This window comes from Nycticebus coucang, chromosome 10 (genome assembly GCF_027406575.1).
Source record: "Nycticebus coucang isolate mNycCou1 chromosome 10, mNycCou1.pri, whole genome shotgun sequence".
Lineage (NCBI taxonomy): Eukaryota > Metazoa > Chordata > Mammalia > Primates > Lorisidae > Nycticebus > Nycticebus coucang.
In genome coordinates this window covers 50241319-50266069 of record NC_069789.1, presented here as the reverse complement: position 1 = coordinate 50266069, position 24751 = coordinate 50241319, and the positions used below count along the sequence as shown (strand labels likewise).

Here is a 24751-nt window from a genome sequence, read left to right as displayed (position 1 = left end):
CAATAACATATTTAGAAAACAGGGAGAGGAAAATCAGTTTCATTCCCACAGGGCAAGCAAGCCAGATTCCCCAATCTAACTGCACATTAGGATTTAGCAGGCTTAAGGACTCAGCCCCACCAACCTGGGGACTCACAGGTCCAGACATAGTCCCTCTGACTTTGTCTGGGGTGGGGGAGTGTGCCTCTGGGATCCTTTATCTCCCTTAGTCTTGATGAGCCCCCCCATGGGATGGTTCATCTGCGAGCTTTCCCCTGGATTAAGTCCGGGGGCTGAAAGATGAGCCTATCTACCTTCCATACACCATATGCGTGAAGGACACACTTATAACTTTGACTCAATCTACACAAAAACAAATTATGTAAACAAAACGTGTACTCCTAATATTCTGAAATTTTAAAAAATTGGAAAAACCTCATAAACAGAACAATCATAAGTCAAGGACCATCTGTATATCCTCTTGATTTTGTTTCTCTGGAAAACTCTGGCTAACATACTATGGTTAACATACAAATTTTCCTTCATGTATAACTTTTTATAAATATTTGAAAAGAAATTAGGCATATCATCTAACAAAAGGATGAAGATTTTACCTTATTTGAAATGATTCACCTGTTTCAAATCTTCAATTTCATTAGAGAAACACAGAATTAAAGTCACAATATAGCCAAACTTCAATGAAGACCACTTATTTAATGCCTCTGTCCTGTAGGGTGTCAAACTAAAATGCTTACCTTTTTTATAAAAGAAAGGGAGAAGAGAACCTGCTGTGTGAGGAATGAAAAGAAAAAAAAAAACAAACTTGGGCAGTGCCTGTGGCTCAAGGAGTAGGGTGCCGCTGGCCCCATATACCGGGGGTAGCCCCATATACCAGGGATGGCGGGTTCAAACTGGCCCCAGCCAAAACTGCAAAAAAAACTTGTGGGTGGTGAACATTGATGACAACAGCCAAGCAGAACTAAAACCTTGAAGGTTAAATTTAAAATGTAGTTTCTATTTTCCAACTGGAAGCTCTGTTGACTGAGAGTGAAGCCAATCCAGCCTTTTCCAGGAAAAAAGCAGGATACAGAGGCAAAGCAATAGAAAACAAGATGATAAGAAAAGCAGACAGAGAGTAGGAAATTATTAGAATGCAGAAGTAGGGGTGAAATGATCAATAACTGTGAGCAATGATAGAGAAAAGCCCTACCATAAGAAAAATTAGATAGGACACTGTTTCCTTCTGCTAGAGGGGAAAATGCAACTTTCAGTTTACAGGCAATCTTATTACTCTCAGATGAGTAATTTTGGGGCTGAAACTCAGGGTAGTAAACTCCTAACATTTATCATTAGTGCCTAATTGTATATTACCTAGGTGTGTCTGTTTTGGAGTTACATATAGTTTTTAGAAAAAGTTGACCTAAAACTTCTCTCAATATGCTGAATAACTGATTTTTACTATATTAATTTTATTCTACTTTATTCTAACCTTACATCAAAAAAGTATTATTATATAAATTACAACCTCTTAAGCCTCAGTTTTAAATTATGGATAAACACTACAATATGAAAATCTAGATTATGTAATTGGAATATTTCAATACCTTTACTTAAGAGGTAAAAATTTATTTGATATCTATTAAATGTTATACATCTTAAATGAGAAATCATTACATTTTTTTAACTACAAGATAAAAATGCTTTTGTTGCTATTATTCAAATAATTGCCACACCCAAATTCTAAGTTCTGTGGGCAATTTCTCTTTTCAAATTTTTTTTTTTTTTTTGAGACAGAGTCTCACTGTATTGACCTTGGTAGAGTGCCATGGCATCACAGCTCACAGCAACCTCAAACTCTTGGGCTCAAGCAATTCTCTTGCCTCAGCCTCCCAAGTAGCTAGGAATACAGGTGCCTGCCACAAGGCCCGGCTATTTTTGGAGGCAGGGGTCTTGCTCTGGCTCCGGCTGGTCTCGAGCTTGTGAGCTCAGGCAATCCACCCACCTCAGCCTCCCAGAGTGCTGGGATTACTGGTGTGCGCTACCATGCCTGGCCTCCTGTTTCAACTTTTTTTAAAATTGAAGAATACATGCAGATTACCAAAACACCCCAAAATACAAAACCCAGAAAGTATAAGGAGGAGAGTCCCTTCCTAGAGGCAACCACTGTCAACAGATGGATAGCAGCTACATGGCAGTCACTGTGCTGCCTGCCCTTTTTCTGTGGGGGAGGTGGATGGAACAGCAATTATCTTTCAGACTTTTATTTGTTTGAAGTACTTGCCTGCCAAATATACAATTCAATTATAACCAATGCCTTATAATATTGATTTTAAAAAGTCTCCCAATTTCAGAGATGTTAATATGCAATAAAATATGCATCTTAATTTATGAAATATGATTTAGGATTCCTCTTTCATTGTACGGTTTAAAGAACTTTCAGATTAGCTGCATCAACTTGTGTATAAATATTCTTACAATCTCACCAATACTCGATAAAGTAAAAAACAGTATTTTACCCTATTTTGTATTTCCTTGATCTTTAAAAACATTTTTACCTCTACGAATAATGAAGTCTTTTTATGTCTTTTGCCCTTTTGTTAGGAGATACGCCTAATTGCTTTTCAAATAATTTATAAGAAGTTAAGCATGAAAGAAACTTTTTATGTTATCGTAATATGTTAGTCAAGGTTTTCCAGAGAAAGAGAATAGTAGCTACAGATGGTCCTTAACTGACGGTTATTCTACTTATGATTTTTTTGACTTTACAATGATATGAAAGCAATAGCCTACCAAACACCACAGCTCAGCCTAGCCTATCTTAAACATGATCAGAACATTGATGTTAGACAAAGTTCGATCTTTTCCTGGGCAACAGCAGTGAGCCACAGCTCCCAGCGAGCCATGCAGGTAAATAACTAATACTCTGCAGTGTACTAGGTTGCCAGTGTTTTATGGATATTGTGTTTTGTGCTTTCACATCCCTTCATGTCTACAAAACACTCACGTATATGCAGTCTTTTAAAGTCTTTTTTCCATTTTTCTATTGGGTTTTAAAAACTATTATTGATCTACAGAAATTGTTTACATATACAGTCATGTGCTACATCAATGTTTTGGTCAACAATGGACTGTATATGTGATGGTATCCTGTAAGATTATAATGGGGCTGAAAAATTCCTGTCACCTAGTGACAGTGCAGTCATTGTGATCTCATAGTGCAATTATCTAATTTTTAAATAATTTAATGTACAATGTTTATGAAGTCTTAGTAGTATACAATAATATCCTGGGCTTCACATTCACTCATCACTCACTTCTAGTCCTGTAAATTCCATTCAATTAGTGCCCTATAAAGGTGTGCCATTTTAAAAACCTTTTATACTACATATCGCTGCACCTTTTCTACATTTAGATATATGAATTATTACTACTGTCTTAAAATCCCCTGCAGCATTCAGTAGAGTAACATGCTGTACAGGTTTGTAGCCTAGGAGCAACAAGCTACACCATATAGCCTAGTAGTGCAACAGGCCATACCATTCAGGCTTGTGTGAGTACACTGCAGGACGTTCACACAATGATGACATTTCTCGGAATGTACCTTTATCAGTAAGGGACTCATGACTATACAATCAGTATTAGTCCTTGACTTCATTTACGGTATCTTTTGCATACTCCAGCTCTTAGTTTTGATACAGTCATATTTATCTTTTCCTTTGTGATTTATTACTTTGGATTTTTGTGTCCTATAAGGAAGGGCTACCTTACTTGAAGACACTAAGTGTCTCCTGTATTTTCTTTAAATGCAGTACTTTATTTTTTTAGAGACAGGTCTTGCTATGTTGATCACATTGGCCTCAAACTCATGGACTCAAATGATCCTCTCACCCCAACCTCCACAGTAGCTGAGACAATAGGAACAGGACACTCCATCTGGCCAAATACTTTAGCCTCATTATTGATGCTGAGATAAAATCCATCTAGGATTTATTTTGGTATATGGTATGGGGTAAAGTTCTAATTTTATTTTCCCTCATATTGTGAATTAATCATCCCCAAACCATTTATTGAACAGTTCATCCTTTCTCCCTTGATATGTGATGCCTTCTCAATTATGCATGAATTCTCAAATAGATCTGGATTTTCTAATATTTCCATTGATCTGGCCCTGCTCCTCTACCACACTGTCTTAATTACACTAAAATTACCTTGACTTTTGATAGAAAGAATGCCTCTGTTTTGTTCACCTTCAAAGCTATCTCAGCTAGTCATTTATCTGAAGGGGATTACATTAAATTTACAGATTAATTTTAAGAACTGTCATCTATGTAATTGTGAGTCCTCCCCGCTATGAACACATGTATGTGAACTTCCACTTCATGTACTCAGGTATTTTATGTTCTTAAATTTTAGAATACAAATAATGACATATTTACAAATGAAATGATATAATGGTTGAGACCTGCTTTGAAACAATCCAGTGGAGTCTGATAATAACATAGAGGAAACAACATTGACTGTAAGTTGGTAACTGCTGCAGGGGTGTGATGGGTATACGAGGCTTAAAATTTTCCTTAAAAAGATTTATAGGGAATAGCTATTTCTGATACTTACAGCCTCTAAAACTTATAAAAACTTGTGACTTTTTTGTTTTGTCTTAGAGAGTAAGGGTAAAAGTAGAAGAGGAAACCAAGTGATATTATTAATCATAAGTATATGCAGACTTAGATATAAAATTACTAAATATTACATTGTTGTTTTTAAGTGTTGGTAAAAAAATTACCCTCCTCTTGTTGACAATCATTCTCACTATGCAGATGTCATTTCAATAATACTCACAAACTAATGGAGCGCATGTATGTGCTCAGCACTGTGTAGCTCAGCAATGTATATTGCTAGAGTATATACATTTTTACCTTAGTAAGTATAGTCAAATAGTTTTCAAGGTCATAGCAAATTATAATCTCTTTAGCATTACATAAGATCATCTTTTCCTATATTTATGTCAAAGTCATCACCATTGATTTCTGCAAATCTGATTGGCTTGAAATGGTAAAGCATGTCTTTTATCAATAAAAAAATCCCTGGAGCAAATGTCAAAATAATAATATTTATTTACTCTTGCTAGAGAGCACATATTTTTAAAAATACTAAATATTCCTTTTCTGAATTAATTACCCCCAAACTGAAAATAAGTTCTTTCCCAAACTCTCTAATTGAAGGCCTTCTCCAAAGTAACCAAAATCCTAATCAAATTAGACATGAAAATCACATCTCTGCTTTTAGTAACCTATCTGTGCCATTCCACATATGGTTGTATCTTCTCTCAAGATTTAAAAAATGAAAATACAAGCTGCTTCTGTCCAAGATGATCAACTTCTCTAACTCACAAATCTAATTTGGAGGTCGAATTAAGAAGCAGATAGTCACAGTAGGAACAGGAGTCACTTCTGATTTTTACCTCTGCAAATAATCTATCCCTGTGATTAAAACCTAATCAGGTTCAATTTTCCTCCCGACCACTTAACAGAAGTATACCATGCTTACTGCTTACTTAGTAGGAATAAACTGTCTTTTAGTTTGGTGGAAATAAAAAGGAGAGGAGGAGGAGAAAGTTCTTTTGAATTTTTCTTAGTTAAGTCTTAGTTCCTCTTTTAAAACAAGCTTTACTTTTGAAAAAGGTGAATGTAGTCGTATGCATATTAATAAAAAGTATTTCCCTAGTTAAACAATAAATAATATTCAGAAAGAATAAAAAAAAGACATTTTTTCCTCTTAAAGTAATTAGGTGAGATCCAATATATGGGGAAAGCTGATTTATAAATATTGGACTTATTAATAACCTATACATATATCTGTACATATACAAAGATATGCTTTATATATCTTAGTAAGGGCACTTTATGTTTGTACGGTGCTTTGTAGTTTCTAAAAGACTTTTTTACAAGTATATCATCTGCAACTCAAAACAATGAACTCACTGCAGTTGGGCAACTTCATCACTGAAGTCCCAGGATGGACTACTTCAGGACTTAAACATATATTGCATTTAATTAGCAAAATACCAGGGCACTTAATCACCATTTGCCACAAGTTTTGTAAAAAATACACTCCAAATACCTACTCTAAAAGTTCGATTTTTGAAAGACAACATTACCTATTTGTAAGATAGGATCTAGTATATAACTCTGCCACAAATATTTATATTCTCATCCACGCAGTATTTTAGGCATTTATGTGGTATTTTATATGTAATATAACATGTATATTTAGGGGTCATCTCTTCCAGAAATCCTAAAAACAACATAAGCTTAAGAAGTATAAAGTGAATATAGAAAATTGCCACTGGAAGAAAAACATAGTCTATTTCAGAGTACTTAAAATAGGCTATTGCATTCTTATTCTTTTCCCCTAAGCATCAGTACACAAATTTAGAACTGAGAAAAACATTCTGCTGCACATTCTGGCAATCTAGATATTCTTTTCCCATTTGAATAAAGAGCAAATTTTTTTTAAGAACTTATTAATGAAAGGAGTTTCTCTGTGGAGAAAATGCCATTTCTGCTCGGAGACCTCCATACTCATACACTTGTAACATTGTGTTCTGATGAGTTACAGAACTGGCGTGGAATTTATTTGGTGGCTTTTACTATAATTTATAAGAAGCAAGGAAATGTATAATAGAAATAAAAAATGGGCTAACCCTGATTAAGTTAAATAAATGCCACCAATTATACTGTTGCCCAGGGGAATTCTGATGTTAAGACATGTTACAGCATAACAATATACCCCAGCCACACAGAGGCACCTTTTGTGGCTCTCAGTAGAGACCAAGACAGACAGGAGAGGACAGTTATTGCCCTCTATAAAATTTACCTAAAGGATGATAAAAGTGCCTCATATATACAGAACCATTACAGACTTAGAACTTATGAATTGTTTAATTTAGAATTTAGAAGAATTTACTACATCTTATCCCGTTCGTACTTTTAACTTGGAGTTTCTCTTAGAATTGTGTCCTTTAATTACTATCACCTTCAAATTTGCTTCAATTTGATTTAAATAACTGCCTTTGAAGTGGTACTTGGGTTCTGTGATGTATTTATGTTAGCTCTTCTGATAATCTTCTATTAACGATATTATTTCTTTTGAAATTGAGAAGTTAAAATACATGACATATTCTAAGCATGATCTGATAAAGGCTGAACAGAATGGAATATGTCCTACTCTATAAGATTATACTGAAAAAACTAGCAATAGCCCCCTGGCCCAGCTAAACCATAATCACTAAGTGGTTACTTGAATTAAATTTTCTAAGAATGAGGGCAGCTTTGTTTTTTGTTTTTTTTTTTTAAAGTTACCGAGTGTTGTTTAGAAGAAAACAAATCATTTTTGTATCATGTGAAAAGAAATTGACTTGCACTAATTGTAGAAAAAAAATATATTCATAGTTTTTAAAATCTATACATAAAGATAAATAAGCTAACACTAAACAAAACTATTGTTTTTCAGCGAGCTTTATAGTTTCCAGACCTTCAGACCTTTCCTATCTTTTGGGGCACCTATTCCCCACTTTAAGCAGTCAATGTTATCCAGTTTTTTCTTACCAAGTTCTTCACATTAAAACAGAAAGGGATCTAATCCCGGTTATTTACATTATTCATATAGATATATATATATATACACATATATATGATTTCTAATGATGTACTTTAAAACTTTTATTCAATCAGAAACATCTCATCCTTGTTTAAAATCTTTAAAATAGGGCGGCACCTGTGGCTCAGTGAGTAGGGCGCGGGCCCCATATACTGAGGGTGGTGGGTTCAAACCCAGCCCCGGCCGAACTGCAACAAAAAAATAGCTGGGCGTTGTGGCGGGCGCCTGTAGTCCCAGCTGCTTGGGAGGCTGAGGCAAGAGAATCACATAAGCCCAAGAGCTGGAGGTTGCTGTGAGCCATGTGACGCCACGGCACTCTACCGAGGACAGTAAAGTGAGTCTGTCTCTACAAAAAAAAAAAAAAAAAAAAAAGAAAACAAGAAAAATCTTTAAAATATAACCAAACAAATGAGTCTGAAATAAAACAACTTTCTTTCCCTATCCCCCACAGTGTCCAGATGGCCAAACAATATATCAGGAGTAAACTACTCCTGGGAGCTGCTGAGGACATGGCCCACATCCCTTCCCACAAGCTTCCTGCTACATTCATTACTACCTGACACTAGAACACCTCTGTGCTCTCTTGGCCTTTTCATTTGCCCCTCTCTTTCCACCTGAACACAGGTCCTTCTCCTCCCCTAACACTAGTTAGACAGTAATCTCTACTAAACTCATGGGAAGAAAAGGAAACCATAGCTCCTCATCTGTTCTAGTATATATATGTGTATATATATTTATAAATAAATAATCAGGCATAATTTACACTTTAATATTTTGGCATATGATTTTTATATAGTAATTTAATCTCTACAAATCTAACACAACAAAGACTGATTATTTCTAAAGCTTCTGTACAGAAATATATTTCTGAAAATACTCTTCTTTATTTTTTTTTAACAACTCCTCCCAAATGAGGAATGTTTTTCTTTGGGGGTGTTTTTTGTTTTTAGTTATTTTTTATTAATATAGCCATTTTTCTATATCAAAGTATGAACGAAAGTAAAATCTTAATGCTCCCCTCAGGGGCTGACTGGCTGGAATCCCTCTTGGCGAAAGGGATCCTCTAAAACTGAGTTGCTAGCCATGAGAAAAGAGATCAGACATGCCTCATCGTGTCCTTCATGTCCCCCTGCCTTCTCAGAGATGTCCTTTGTGACTCATCAACAGGCCTAAGGATATGAAAGACATAACTGCAGGCCCTCAATATACGTAATAAACCATCTAGGTTTGGGTACATACCCAGTAGTTTGTCTCTGTTTAACAGATACCTATCTTTTTTTAATTTCAAGTTAATAGGAGGATACAAATGATTAGGTTATATTGTTTGTGTTTATAAAGTTCAAGTTATAGTTGAGGCCATCATCCAGGGGGTGTGCTGTTTACCCTTACACTGTGCCCATTAAGTGAGATCTTACCAATCTCCTTTATTTCTCCCCTCCCCTCTTTCCTCCTTCCCCACCCCCAACTTGAATATAATTATGTGGGTATGCAGTTGTTATATTGATTTTGTATTAGTATTGAGTATACTGGACACTTGCTTTTCCATTATTGTAATACTTTACTAAGAAGAATGTTCTCCAACTACATCCAGGTTAATATAAAAGATGTGAAATCTCCATCTTTTTATGGATGAACAGTATTCCATGGTATGCATGCGTCAGAGTTTATTAATACATTCATGTGTTGATAGGCACTTGGGTTGATTCCACCTCTTGGTGAAGCTGCAGCTTTGGGACTTTGTGATGTAGGTTATTCTCAATGGCAGACCCTTATCTTAACTCAAGTATTCCTTTTTGCTGACTCCTGGTCTATTAGGCAAAGCCTAACTTTCAGCCAATTGTCACCTACAGAATATGGCTTCTTTTCCATTGACAAAACTCACCATTCCTCATTTTCTATCAATTATTTGGTTTTGATCTTTAACTTAGGGGTACTTAATCCTTTTTTAGGTTACCATAATTTTGAAAATAGAGTGAAACTATGAACTTTCCCAGCTGAAAAGTACAAACATACAGAAAATTTTGCGTAGAGATTCAGTCAAAAAATTCTCTGAGGTCTACATATGCGACCCAGGTTAATAACCTCTGCTTCAAATAAATTTCAGAGTCTTATAATTGCTCCTGTTAATTTTGCTAAAAATGGACATTTCTTCAATTTCTAAGATTCTTTATGATTCCATTCATTTTTTCCTGATTATCTAAAGACTTAAATTTCCTCTATTGTTGATTGAAAAAGAAAAGCAGCGTCAACTATACTTTAATGCCCATATAACTGAATGTTTTCTTCCTTTTCTCAGTTCCTTTGTATCTTTTTGGGGTATGATCTGCTAGGAAGATCTACATATATCCAAAGCCATGTATTCCTAGCATTAACACTCACCTTCATTTATAGATTACAATTTAAAAACATACTGAAGGCTAGATAGAACTACTCCTAGAGAAATTCTGTCAGAGTCTAGCGCACCGCCTCATGCATAGTAGGTGTTTCATTTTACTTAAGTTGATCACCCAAGGGACTGTAACAACTTAAGTAAAATGAACAATATGTGGAAGGGAGTCAGAACGAACAACAAGAATTATCTTTGTACCTTACCTATGAACTTCATAATGCAGCACTGTAAGTCACACACAGAATTAACTGCAATTTCACAGTCATCCCTTACATATCAAAAACTCAAATCACAATCATTTCAAGTTTTAAAATTCAAGTTCCAAATTCTTCCAATTCTCTGTTTATATCTGTAAAACTCTGATGGCTTATACCTGTACCACTGGTATACGACACACTTGATCCTATAGTTAAGCTTCCACGGCACACTCAAATTATGTTGATCAAAAAAAGAGTAAGAAAAAGAATATACTTAACTGTGCTTTGAACTTGTTTCATAAATAATTTAATTAATGATCTTTACAAAATTTCACAGCACACCTAAGATCCTCTCATGGCACACCAGTGTGCTGTGCAGGACATTGAAAACCACTGGTTTATGCATATGAAAATACACTACCGATCTACTATCAATGGGCAAGTAATTTGAGTTATTTTCCTCTTGAAATGAGAGGTGTTTTTTGTTTTTTTTTTTTTTTTTTAGACAGAATCTCAGCATGTCGCCCTTGGTAGAGTGCTATGGTGTCACAGCTCACAGCAACCTCCAACTCCTGGGCTCAAGTGATTCTCCTGCCTCGGCCTCCCAAGTAGCTGGGACTACAGGCGCCTGCCACAATGCCCAGCTATTTTTTTGTTACAGTTGTCATTGATGTTTAGCTGGCCGGGGCCAGGTTCAAACACACCAACCTAGGAGTATGTGGCCAGTGCCCTACCTACTGAGCTACAGGCACCGCCCTGCATTGAGAGGCCTGCATTTTATGGCAATTGTGATCTTTGTTGGGACCAATTTCCTGCATTTGTAAGTTAGTTACCATAGGTTGAGGCTTTTGACAAGGAAATAGAGTAAGATTAAATATTAAAAAATTAAAAGTGTAAGTCTTATCTAAATTACCAATTTAATCATTCAGAAATTCTTAATAAGGATTAAAAACCCAGCAGAGCACTTCTAGCCTAGAGGGTGAATAATGATAGATAAGACTTCCATGGTAGGGCGGAGCCTATGGCTCAATGAGTAGGGCACTGGACCCATATACTGAGGGTGGTGGGTTCGAACCCGACCCCAGCCAAACTGCAACAAAAAATAGCCAGGTGTTGTGGCTACTCGAGAGGCTGAGGCAAGAGAATTGCCTAAGCCCAAGAGCTGGAGGTTGCTGTGAGCTGTGACGCCAAGGCACTCTACTGAGGACAACAAAGGGAGACTCCGTCTCTTAAAAAAAAAAAAAAAAAAAAAAAGACTTCCAGGATATATACAATAGAACCTCTATAAGTTGATCACCCAAGGGACTGTAATAAACTAGTCAACATATGGAGGTTACAAGAGGTGGTCTTACAGAGGTTCTACTGTATATATATCTTTAATTTCTGCCCTTTAAGTTGACATTTACTCAAAAATTTCAGGCAACAGGGCCAGGCACAGGGGCTCACGCCTGTAATCCTAGCATTCTTGGAGGACGAAGCAGGTAGATCACCTTAGCTCAGGAGCTCCAGACCAGCCTGAGCAAGGGTGAGACCCCCATCTCTACTAAATATAGAAAAACTAACCAGGCATTGTGGTAGGCACCTGTAGTCCCAGCTACTCGGGAAGCTAAGGCAAGAGGATTCTTTGAACCCAGGAGTATGAAGTTACTATGAGCTATGACACTGTGACACTCTACCTAGGGTGACAAGTGAGACTCTGTCTCCAAAAACAAGTTTCAGGCAATTAAATAATCATAGTCATTCTAGCATTCATTTTTAGACATTTTTAACACTCAGTGAAAAAAATTACTTGAAATGATATTTTCATATTAAAAATTCAGTGTAAAACTGATTTTTAAGCCAACCATTTCCATCTGACTAAATACTAAGCACTAAAACATTCACATTGTCTTGGGATAGTACTGTTGGGTATATCTTGAGTACTAATATAGAATTCTTACCTGTAATGTACATGTGTGACTGTTGGTTTCCTGTATCCAAGAATCCAGGTTTGAATATCTATAGGTTCAGCTTTAGGATAGGCTATAGTTGTATCTATTATCCACTGGAGGCCTTCTGATTTCCTGCCTGAGAACAAAGAATAAAAACAACTTAAAATTAGACCAAATTTTATGCCACTTATAGCAAATAACATAGCTTATTCAAGCAGTATAAAACATATCAATTTACCTTTTTCTTTAAGAAAACAGGATAAACTTTGGTGTTACAATGCATTTAAGATGAAATTAAGGAGTGCCTATGATGTTATAAAATGGATGGACCTCAAAATTAACAAACAACAGAATACTACTATTTACTGGACATGTACCTTTCAAGTATTCAATACAATTATATACTATGAAGGTCTAATTTACATTTAAAACTCCTATAAAAAAAACTGGCCTATGAGAAGGTCAGAAGCTAAAGTATCACATCACAGAAATGAAAAACAGACTTCAAAATCAAACCATTCACTGAATACAGTATAACCTGATCTACAAACATCAAAATTTGTGATATTTGGGAAACACTGATAAATATTGGAAGAAGGTAATAAAATTAAGCAGTTTTTTTTTCTTTTTTTAAACAGAGTCTCAAGCTGTCACCCTGATTAGAGTGCGGTAACATCACAGCTCACAGCAACCTCAAACTCTTGGGCTTAAGTGATTTTCTTGCCTCAGCCTCCCAAATAGCTGGGACTACAGGTGCCAACCACAACGCCCAGCTATTTTTTTCTTGTAGCTGTCATTGTTGTTTTAGCTGGCCCAGGATGATTCGAACCCACCAGCCTGGGTGTATGAGGCAGGCTCCCTACGCACTGAGCTATGGGTGCCGCCATTAAGCAATCTTTGGACACATATTATCAGTTGCTCTTGTTTAAAACAAAGTAAAAAAAAAAAAAAAAAACTCTCCCAATTTCAGCAGGAGATACATACAAATAAAGCAATAAACTTTCCTTCCCTTTGGAAGGGAAAATGCTTTTGAGGAGAGGAGGTGGGGAAGTTCAGTTTAGTTCAATCCTTTGAGTAGTGTTTTGATTCCCAAAATGGAGTATAAAGTTGAGCAAGACTCAAGTGGGTAATCCTCACAGAAAAAGCTGATAGCCAGACGTTAAAGTGTAAGAGTTTATTCTTTGAAGTATTTAAGAGAAAAAAGAAAACTCATTTGCAAGCATAAACCCAAATGTGCACTAGGAATCAACGATATATTACTTTTGTAGGTCAAATAATTTTTAAAACTGGCCTTAAATTCTTTGAAGATTTTAGAACATTCTAGGAGAAAAAAACAAAAACAAACAAAGACAGGGAACAAGTAAAAACACTAATTTTTAAATAAGAGGTATTGTTAAAGGAATAGAGTTTATGTAAAGAAATACACCATAACAAGCTACCAACAATATATGTGCTGAAACATTTAATAATAAAGTATCCTGATGTCTGCAGCTTATTTTGAGATGCATTAAAAAGAAACTAAGATGGACTAAAGGATGGACAGGAGTATGGTAAGAAATATGATAAAGCAAATATGTCAAAATGCTAATTATAACATCTAATTGATCAACTCATATATATCTACTGTAAAAGTCTTTCAACTTTTATGTATGTTTGAACATTTTATTTATTTATTTTTTTAGAGACAGAGTCTCACTTTATCACCCTCGGTAGAGTGCCAGGGCATCATAGCTCTCAGCAACCTCCAACCCCTGGGTTTAGGCAATTCTCTTGCCTCAGCCTCCCAAGTAGCTGGGACTACAGGCGCCTAACACAACGCCCAGCTATTTTTTTGTTGCAGTTTGGCCAGGGCTGGGTTTTGAACCCACCACCCTCGGTATATGGGGCCGGTGCCCTACTCACTAGCCACAGGCGCTGCCTTGAACATTTTTATAATAAAATGATACAGGAAAAACTCACCAGTTCAGTTTAATATCTGTTAAATCATATGATAAACAAACAAACAAAAAACCCCCAATCCTTTTAAAGTTAATCAGACAGAACTCAATTTTGATTTACGAGTATATATCACATTTTAAAACAAATACAAAAGCATGCTTTGTGTTTACATGGAATATGAACACTAAAGAAAATAAAATGCAAACTACCAAAACATACAGAATAGTAAAACATAAGTAAAACTAGTTTTTAGGTATACTTATGATTTTGTTTCTAAGAGCTAGAATACAAAATTTTAATTAAGGTAGGACAAAAAAATAAACTACTTTGCTCTGCTTATAAACCCAAATTATTTATCTACAAAAGGAAAAAAATGTTTTTTTCTTCACTATTATGCAATCAATATGACAACTGACCCTACCTTTGAGCTCTAGAACATCACAGGGTATTGACTGGGTGGAACTATTTTAAAACAGCAGTCTTTATTAGAGCAACTAATCCTGTTTGGACGACATTTGCTTTCAAGCTTTGGCTTGGCTGACATTGCCACAGTGTCTCTCCAGCAGTGAAGCTATTCTGAACTTTCCTTTTCTATTAAAAGACTCTCAATTTGTCTTTTTAATAGATGATGAAAGATTAAGAGAGCTGACTGCCAAGCGGCTGCTTGGGGAAAAACAAATGAAAGGAAAACTCAGTTAAATCTCATGGGCATTATTTCCGTGTCTGGTCCTTATCTCATTTAAAAAACACATATTTCTGAGGGCTGATGCTTCAGTTCTCATTTATCTAATGAGTATTAAAAGAAGTAGCAAAGTGCACAAAGGAAACAGAACTAGTGTCTTTCAGCTTTTTAATATATAACCAAATTTTCATAGCAGTATCTTAAATAAACTTGTTCAAGCTATTGGCACAAATACCTTCTGCAAAACTTCACAATTTACCAGACAATTTCCAAGATAGTTCCATCTTTGAGTGTGATTTACTTAAGTAAATCACACATTAAAAGTAATATATACTATTTAAAAAATGGAAAATTTAGAGAAATATTAATAAATGGGGAAAAATTATGTTATAACTCAGAGAAACAATCACTCTTAATATTTTGATCTCTTTCCTTTCACTCATTTCCTACCACCTTACTGTTTATAGATTTGAGCACAAATTGTTTTTACAATAGTATATAGTATATTGTTCCCCCACTTTGATATCACAAACATTTTTCCAAGCTAATAAAAACTTTCCACAAACATCATTTGTAATGGCTGTGTTGTATTCCACTGCATGGATAATTACTTATTTATTCTCCCTCTGGCTATTTCTAATTTTTTGCTATTATAAATAATCTGTGAAAACTTCTTTGCCTGCACTTCAGAATATTCCCTTTTGGTAAGTATTATTTCCAGTGAAATAACTGAGTCCTTTATTAACACTTTAAGGGTATTAATAAATATTGTCACATTGCATTAAGTTCATTCTCTATGGCCAGGCATGGTGGCTTATGCCTGTAATCCTAGCACTCTTGGAAGCCAAGGCAGGTGGACTGCCTGAGCCAGAAGTTCAAGACCAGGCTGAGCAAAAGTGAGACCCCATTTCTAAAAGTAGCTGGGTGTTGTGGCAGGCACCTGTAGTCCCAGCTACTCAAGAGGCTGAGGCAGGAGGATCCCTTGAACCAATGAGTATGAGGTTGCTGTGAATTATGACACCATAGCACTATACCAAGGGTGACTAAGTGAGACTCCGTCTCAAAAAAAAAAATCCATTCTCTATATTAAAAACACTTTCTAAACTTGATAAATAAAAGCATGTATTGTTATTGTCTGCATTTGTATATCTATGATTAGCTTTTCAAACGAGTCATTTCTATATTTAGATCTTTTAACCTAGCAATTCTACTTCTAGGAATCTGTACTACAGAAATAGTTCTACCAATATGTCAAGACATTTACAGGTATGGCTTACTGCAGCAGTGGGAATGGCCCAGGATACGGCTAAGTAGGGCAGGAGAAAGACACCTTGACTTTCTACATTTCTGTATTCTTTGAATAAATTATTGTAAGTATGGACTACTTTTGTACATAGAAACATTTAATAGATTACAGTTTCATCGTCTAAGTATTATTTCTGTTTAATAAAACCTATAAATATAAAAAAGAACAAGCATCATCCTCTGGAACTCCAGAAAATCCTTTAATTCCAACAAGGTAAAAAAATGCTACAACCCATCATACCTAATTCTTTAGCATCTCCTCCTGCAGGACTTCCATTTTCCTGTCGTGCTACAAGTGCACTCAAAATAACTTTTGTCGCCCCACACCTTGGCAGAGTGACATGTGTAAGAAATGGCAAGTTATTTTTCTTGGCAAATGCCTGACTTGTTTCTCGCCTCTTCCTGAGGAAGCCCCCTTCTGGAAACAAAACAATCCATTTTCGATCTCTGCTTCTGTAATAATTTTCTAAGTGCTTCTTGAGAAGCACCAGCTGTTGGTCACGATAAGATCTTCCCTAGAAAGTACAAACACATGTAATAAGTACATCTGAAATTAAAATGTCATAAAGTAGAATAATTTAAAATTAATTTAATGCCATAAAATTAGAACTGCTAAATTAAAATCCAATCACAGAATAGAATAGTGATTCCCAACCCCCACCCCCATTTCCCTTTTGATTACAGTGGTAAAAAAGGAGAAATTATTAGCACTTAACATAAACCTTTCTTTCTGAAGAGAAAGGAAATTGTTCTCATTGCCCCTGAAAGTTTGGTCATTCATCAATTTAGTGACTACTTGCTGAGGGCCTACTATTTGCCAAGTATGCCCCTACACACTAGGCCTATAGGCAGAAATAAGAGTCCCTCATGGAGCATATACCCTAGTCAGCACAGACATTAAATTCATTTGGTGATACATGATAGGAAGAAAAGAGTAAGAGGACAGAAAGGTTCAAGAAGGTCAGGGAAAGCTGCTTTGAGTTGGTGACATTCGAGCCAAGAGCTGATAATGTGGAGAATAAGCCACTGACGATGAAAGGCAGAATATTCCTGACGATGAGAGGCAGAATATTCCATGGTACAAGAAAAAAAAGGGACAAGGACCCTTTGGTGGGAACAAGCTTGGTATGTAAAGAATAGCGCCAAGGCCAACGCAGTGGAAGTGTGATGTATGAGGAAGTTAGTGGTAGGTGATGAAATTGCACAGGGAGGTGGAAATCAAAATAAGAAGGGTCTTGTGCATAGCAAACAGCTTTGAAGGGGACATCTTCAAATACTTTTGAACGACAAAGTACTATAATTTTATTTATATTTACAAAAAATCTGCTGGCTCCTGTGACAAAAAGATTATAGGAAGTAAATTAGGTGACTATTGCAGTTTGACGAGATTCAATTATAGTATATTGATGAGAAGTTGGCACATTCAGGGAAAAAACTAAAAGGAAAGAGGATTTTCTGATACGGATCTTTGTGTAAGGGTAAGATAGAAAAGACGATGATTTGAAGACTGAAAAGCAGAATCCGAAGACTGAAAAGCAGAATCCACAAATATTTGTAGGAAGGACCAAAACTACAACTAAATATCACAAAGGTTCTTCCTTTCACTATCATCAATTTGCTAATAATTTTTCCAGCCAACACAATTATAGAAGCTCCTTAAAATAAATAATATGCTGCAGTCTTCAGATTAAATGGATCCCAAATAAATAAGACATTTTATTAACTAGTTTACTGAATTGAATTATGATTAAGATACTAAATTCCCAAAACTACAAGTAAAATATTTTTATTATTTTTGGAAAATCTTGTGAAAATGTAGTAGCAAAGTCCCAAAGATTTTTTAAACATTAATACTTCTTCTCTTTCTTATCCCCATTTCATAGATTTTTATTACTAATCTAGAAGGGAAAAATGTTGCTCTTTAAAAATGAATTTGCAGGGTGGCGCCTGTGGCTCAAGGAGTAGGACTCCAGCCCCATATACTGGACGGGGTAGGTTCAAACCTAGCCCTGGCCAAAAAAAAAAAATTACAAAAAAGAAAAATTGAATTTGCAAATCTCCCAGGTACTTTGAAATGCAAAAGTATTTTGAATATGCAAAACTTTACATTGTAACAACAAGGAAAATATTTTAGAGTACATTATTTTCAACACTTATCCCTTCAAAAGTACACCATTAGTTTAGAATAATTTAGCTGCTTTTTGTCTGAGGGTCATCATTAGGGCCAGCTACACTACGTTATGAATTCAGTAATTTCCTCAGACGGGAAAGGATGTAAAGGACCCAGCAAGGTCTACCAGATTGCTAACCTTTCTAGTTTTTGGTTCTGCTACCTTCTCAAAGGTTAGGTTATTTGGTAAGTTGTTTTGATCACTGTTTATTTTGTCTTAACCTTGTAGCCAATCCCCACTGCCACTTCTTCCTGAGGTTCTAGTCCATGCTTCTATTAGCTTTTCTTCCCAGAAGAACCAACAAGTTTCCAAAAGAAATGCGGTAACTGCATAGTACATGAAAAATAAAAATCTGTTCTGTACATAAAACTGTCTGGAGTAAAATATTTGTGTTTCATGACACCTATTTTCACACAGAGTTCTGAATTTTTTTCTATTCATTTCCAGCTTATTTCTGAATTTGTGGTTCTTAGAAGAGGTTTAATTAGATTCACCAGTTATTCATGAAGTACTTACTATATGCAAGGCACTGCACAATCCAAGTTGAAGTTGATAAATATATAAACAGCAAATAAGTGTGACATTACCTTACATAAAAATTCTTACATTTCATATTTCAGTAATCCACTATGGAGAAAATAAAGCATGTGATACTAGAAGCATACCAGAGAAATCCTAACATAGTACTGACCTGATAAGAGGCTATGATTGCTTTAATTCTTTTTCCCACACAAAACTATTCCTAAAGATTGGGACCCTTCCCAATTCACCTTCCTCCATCAAATCTGTACCCATTCTTTAAAATTTATGCCAAGGCCAGGTGTGTGTGGTGGCTCATGCCTGCAATCCTAACACTTTGGGAAGGCAAGGCAAGAGGATCATTTGAGGTCAGGGGTATCTTGAGCAACATAGGGAGGCTTTGTTTCTACCTAAAATTGAAAAATTAGCCAGGCGCAGCGGTGCCAGTCTGTAGTCCCTGCTACTCGGGAGGCCAAGGCAGAAGAATTGCTCAAGACTTGAGTCAGGGATTTTGAGGCTGCAGTGAGTTATGACTGTACCACTGCACTCCAATCTAGGTGACAAGAGTAAGACCCTGTTTCAGAAAAAAAAATAAAATAAAATCTATGCCAAATATCTTCTCTAAAAGTTTTTCAGTATTCACAAAAATCTGATATGCTTACTTTTCCTTCTATGAATTCACAAAACATTTCCTATTATTATATTAATTAATAAATAGTTTCTCGGCTTGGTGCCTGTAGCTCAGCAGCAAGGGTGACAGCCACAGAGCTGGCGGGTTTGAACCCAGCCCGGGCCTACCAAATAACAATGACAATTACAATAACCCACAACAAAAAAATAGCCGGGCGTGGTGGCAGGTGCCTATAGTCCCAGCTACTTGGGAGGTTGATGCAAGAGAATCGCTTAAGCCCAAGAGTTGGAGGTTGTACTGTGACTCCACAACACTCTACTGAGTGCTACATAGTGAGACTCTGTCTCAAAAAAAAAAAAAAAATCTCTACTGTTAATTTAGACATCTTCTGTACCACACAATAGTGTCTTATAAATAAAAATAATAGTGAGAATATAGATAATGGTAGCAGTAATCATGATAAAAATGATGTTGAAGGTAACAAGCACCGTTCTGAGTGCTTTATGTGTATTACTTCATTAAATATCTAAAACACCCATCTGGGGAGGGGTACTATCTATTATTCTCAAATTACATTTAAGAAATTTGCCCAGGGGTGACGCCTGTGGCTCAAAGGAGTACGGTGCTGGCCCCATATGCCAGAGGTGGTGGGTTCAAACCCACCCCCCCACCCCCCCCCACCCCCCCACCCCCGGCCAGAAACTGAAAAAAAAAAAAAAAAAAAAAAAAGAAAGAAAGAAATTTGCCCAGAGCTAAAAAACTGAAGAGCAGGGAATATGTTGGGAGCTTGAAAAATGTTTACTAACTGGACTGTATCCCCTTGATAAAAGGACAGTGGAGATTAGAATATGTGCATTATTTAGACTCAAATTATGAGTCTTAATTATTATGATAATTACTCATTATCTTTTACTCAAATTCACATTGAATAAATGTTTAAGAAATAAAGATTCATAGGATGAGCTCCCTGAGACACTAGAACCAGCCCAACCTATTATAATTGGCTTTGTTATGCTTTTTTTTTTTTTTTTTTTCTTTTGAGACAGAGCCTCACTCAGTGGCCCTGGGGTTGAGTGCTATGCCTTGACATCACAGCTCATAGCAACCTCAAACTCTTGGGCTCAAGTGATTCTCTTGCTTCAGCATCCCAAGTAGCTGGGACTACAGGTACCCACTACAACAACTCACTAATTTTTTTTTAGAGTCAGGGTCTCACTATTGCTCGGGCTAGTCTCAAACTCCTGAGCTCAGGCAATACCCCCACCTCAGCTTCCCAGAGTGCTAGGATTATAGGCATGAGCCACTGCGCCCAGCTTTGTTATGCTGCTTTTTATAATCAAAAATCAGTTTAATCAGGCTATCACCATGAAAAAAAATGTTCATTACTTACCTGTCTTATAAAGAAGTCTCCATGAATTAGAGAAACAATTCCAAAGTTTGTGTACTTAAAAATATGATCCATCAACCACATCATCTGAGCAACAACCTAAGATATTTAAAAGCAAAATATAAGTCATGTTAGATAGAAGAAATCTGACTATAGTCTAGCCAAGTCTCCAACCATTAAATAAATCATCCAAACATACTCTTAATTAACCTAAGTATCTTAAACCTCATGGTATTTCTACAAATGCAGCACACTTACTAATACAGTCTACATGAAAAATTATAGATCTTAATTCTAAGTCTTTAAATCCTAAGTCACAGCTATAGATATTATCACTATATATCAAGTGAAGGTGAATTAACTTCTTAAATTTAGACTTAATGATTTCAATTTTGTTCTACCCTAAATAAAGTCTCTGGTAATTCTTATATAAATTATAAAATATTTTGAAACAATATAATAAATAATTAGAGTTATCAAATGAGAGCTATACATGAAAGTTTTACAAAACGTGAGTATTCCTTCATGGTTAATATGTAAAAAGTCAATGTCCAAAATAAAATGTTTGAAAATTAATATAATAGAGGGATCTATACATTCTATTATGTTACGAAGAATATTTGTTGGTTTATGCAAGGTCCTAATCTTTGCCAGAATAAAATTATTTATAGTTTCTCAGTTTATAACTACAAAAATATTATTTATTCCTGATTAGAGTTAATACTATATGAACATAAGAAGATTTCATTTCAAGCAAATTTATAAATTACAAGTAAGTATAAACAGGCTACAGGTAACAAATTGGTTAATTGTTTTTTTCCAGCTAAAGAAGTAGCATTCCTTCTTATAAGCCTTAAAATGAAAGCTACCACCTCAGACAAGAATGCAATGAGCTCTACTTTGGTTTCCAGTGGGAATAATAAATGTAAACATTATCTCTAAGCACTAAATTATGTGAATTACATATAAGGAAAAACTAAAACATTAACACCCAGATGCTTCTTTTATAAAGGTATTATAAAAGTGTACAGATATTATTCCAGCTTCTGCCTTAGTTTTGCAGTTATACAACTCCTATTCTGTCAGCTTCACTATATCACATCGCTTAAAAAAAAAAGATGCATACCAAGAACTAAGCCCCCAAGTCAATTAATACAGAGTAAAATAATCACCAGTGTCTTGTTTTTAGTCTTATTGTGCTTTGCAATAACAACTACAGTACTCTGTTTAAATAGACTAAGATTTGAACTAAATAAAATTTCTTAACAAGTGCCCCAAGTAACAAACCAAAAGCAGTAGATTCAGCCTGTAAAGCATTTTAGCTTTATACTCAGTATAAAGTATAGCTGCAACTTACTGGTTTCTGGTTTAGAATACCAGCACTAATATAACTAGCTTTTATGTTTAAGCTTTCATTTATGGTGGAATTACTCCTCAGATGAAGGATCACCTAAAACAAGTTGAGTAAGCCAAACTGTCTTCTGAGATATGTATGGATAACTGTGTCCTAACTTATTTTGGGGGGAAATGTTATAAGCCAATAAATATTTATTAAACATTTAATAAAAGTTCTTTTGACAGAAATAAAAATTCTTAGTTTTATCATAAATTGCTATAAAAAAGCAAGAGTAAGACCCTGCAATTCACAGATAATTATTTAAAAGCTACTAGCACAGCAGAAAATACAGTTAATCATTTTTGATATTCCTCAAAAAAAAGATCAGTAAACACAAGATGCCTAAATCAACTCTGCTAATATTTGATAGGATTGTCACTCAAAACTTTGTATGCCTAGGAGACAAAATTGGTCTATATCAATTATTTTTTATCTGGAAACACGGATTTTCTACATATCAAAACATCATCTACACTAGAGAGATTTAAATAAAGGACTCCATTCTTTATGTCCTTTTGAAATAATAATAAAGTCAATGGTTCTCTATTGTGTGAGTTTGAAAATTTGGACAATTTTGATTGTCATTATGACTAAGAAGTGCTACTAGAACTCAGTGTGTGGCAGTCTATAGTTGGGTATGCAAAACATCCAGCAATGCCCACAACAGTTCCCAGAAACAGTGCTGTCCTACCAAAATATCCATAGAACCCCCACTGTTGGACACATCAAGTCTCCTGAATTCAAAAAGTTACGCTAATGTTATCATTAAAGTAATATTTTTGTAACTGGCATACAATTTAGCAATAGTCTTCCATCTTTGAATGTACCCAGAGTATAAAATAAATCAGGTGAACATTTCTTCTGGTAAATACAAAGTAATATTGCCCTGTACTTCTTAGGCAGGAGGTAGAGATTATAGTGCTTCCACTCTTATATTTATCAATTAGTCTTTTATGAAAGAAAATAAAAAGTTCTTCTAGGTGGTGCCTGTAGTTCAGTGGGTAGGACGCTGGCCACATACACTGAGGCTGGTGGGTTCGAACCTGGCCCGGGCCAGCTAAAACAATAATGACAACTGCAACAACAAAAAACCAGCCAGACGTTGTGGCAGGCACCTGTAGTCTCAGCTACTTGGGAGGCTGAGGCAAGAGAATTGCTAAAGCCCAAGAGTTCAAGGTTGCTATGAGCTGTGAGCTGTGACATCACAGCACTCTACCCAGGGCAATAGGTTGAGACTCTGTCTCAAAAGAAAAAAGTTCTAGATTTCATATTATTTAGTAATATGATCATTAAAAATGTTCAATATTAATCTAAAAATAAAAACAAAATTACTTGGGACCAAAAAATGAATCTAGACAAACTAAATCAAATCATTTTACAATAACCAAAAATACTTCTTTTGACCACATGACAAAAGGTAATAATTCTTTTAATGCTAAATTTATTTTTTAAATCTATTCAATGTATAGACACATTCTACTGATACATTAATATAAGCAGTGTAAAATAAACAGTCCAAACAGCCTGGATAAAATGGGCCTAATATCTTGCCTTTCAATTTACTTTGTAAATGAAATCTAAAATAACATGATCTTATTTTCTTCTGGCCAAGATCACGTAATTCACTAACCAATTTTACTCTTCTATCTTATATCTTAAGCAATAACACTTCTTTTCCCCAGAGAGAGGAGTCTCACTATGTTGTCCAGGCTAACGTGGTCGTTCACAGGTGCTATTGTACTACTGATCAGCATGAGAGTTTTGACCTGCTTTGTATCAGACATGGACCAGTTCACTTCTCCTTAGGCAACCTCCCCCCTCCTTGGAGGTCACCATAATGATTCCAAAGTTAGTGTGGACATTAAATGGACATAGTACACTATAGCCCAGAACTCCTAGACTCAAGAGATTCTTCTGTCTCAGCCTTCATACACTACCATACTACATCAATACTGCTTTTTGTGTTTGCATTTTTCAAACTCACATTCCCCACTTCACCTGAAAGCAGCCTTCCATTTGCTACTATCCCAGTCATTATTTTTTAAAAGTTTTATTGAGATATAATCCACATATCCCAGTTATTATTTTTAAGTCTCTAAATTCTCCTCCTCGGTTGATTTAGAACTATATATATATATATATATATATATATATGGGTTTTTTTTTTTTAGTATTTGCTAAATTGTTAGGAAAAGCATAGATAGTAATGTCTAAGTCTATATCCAAAACCAAAGTAAGATTTTTGAATTGATTCTTATTTAACTTTCACCTTTGAGATGTCCCCTATTGCCTTCAGGGCAGCTTACCAGTCCTTTGTCCTGGAGGCACATCATGAGTGTGCACACATCCCCTGTGGCCTGATGATTCACCAACATCACTGCTTCATCTTTTGAAATTGCTTTAATATCTTCCCCCCATTCCATCACTGTAAGAATAAAAAGTTTCAAGACTGTCATTTTAAATATTTGTATATTACTACAAAACTTATATTAGAACAAGTGGTGTTGGGGTGGCACTTGTGGCTCAAAGGGGTAGGGTGCTGGCCACATATGCCAGACGTGGTGGGT

At 35.5% G+C, this 24751-nt stretch overlaps 1 protein-coding gene across 3 annotated transcripts in view; it reads right to left on the bottom strand.

The window, feature by feature from the left end:
• LPGAT1 (lysophosphatidylglycerol acyltransferase 1) overlaps positions 1-24751 on the bottom strand; it is a 95859-nt gene that overhangs the window by 32674 nt on the left and 38434 nt on the right. For 2 of the 3 annotated variants that reach the window (XM_053606718.1, XM_053606721.1), the window contains 5 exons: positions 24491-24609; positions 20792-20887; positions 16322-16595; positions 12165-12291; positions 7697-7984 (listed from right to left, as the gene is read on the bottom strand). In XM_053606718.1, coding sequence (XP_053462693.1) covers positions 7720-7984; positions 12165-12291; positions 16322-16595; positions 20792-20887; positions 24491-24609 — 881 coding nt within the window. In that variant the 3' untranslated portion in view covers positions 7697-7719. Of the gene's footprint in view, positions 1-7696; positions 7985-12164; positions 12292-16321; positions 16596-20791; positions 20888-24490; positions 24610-24751 lie in introns of those variants that run through there. The other variant, XM_053606720.1, reaches the window with a different exon arrangement.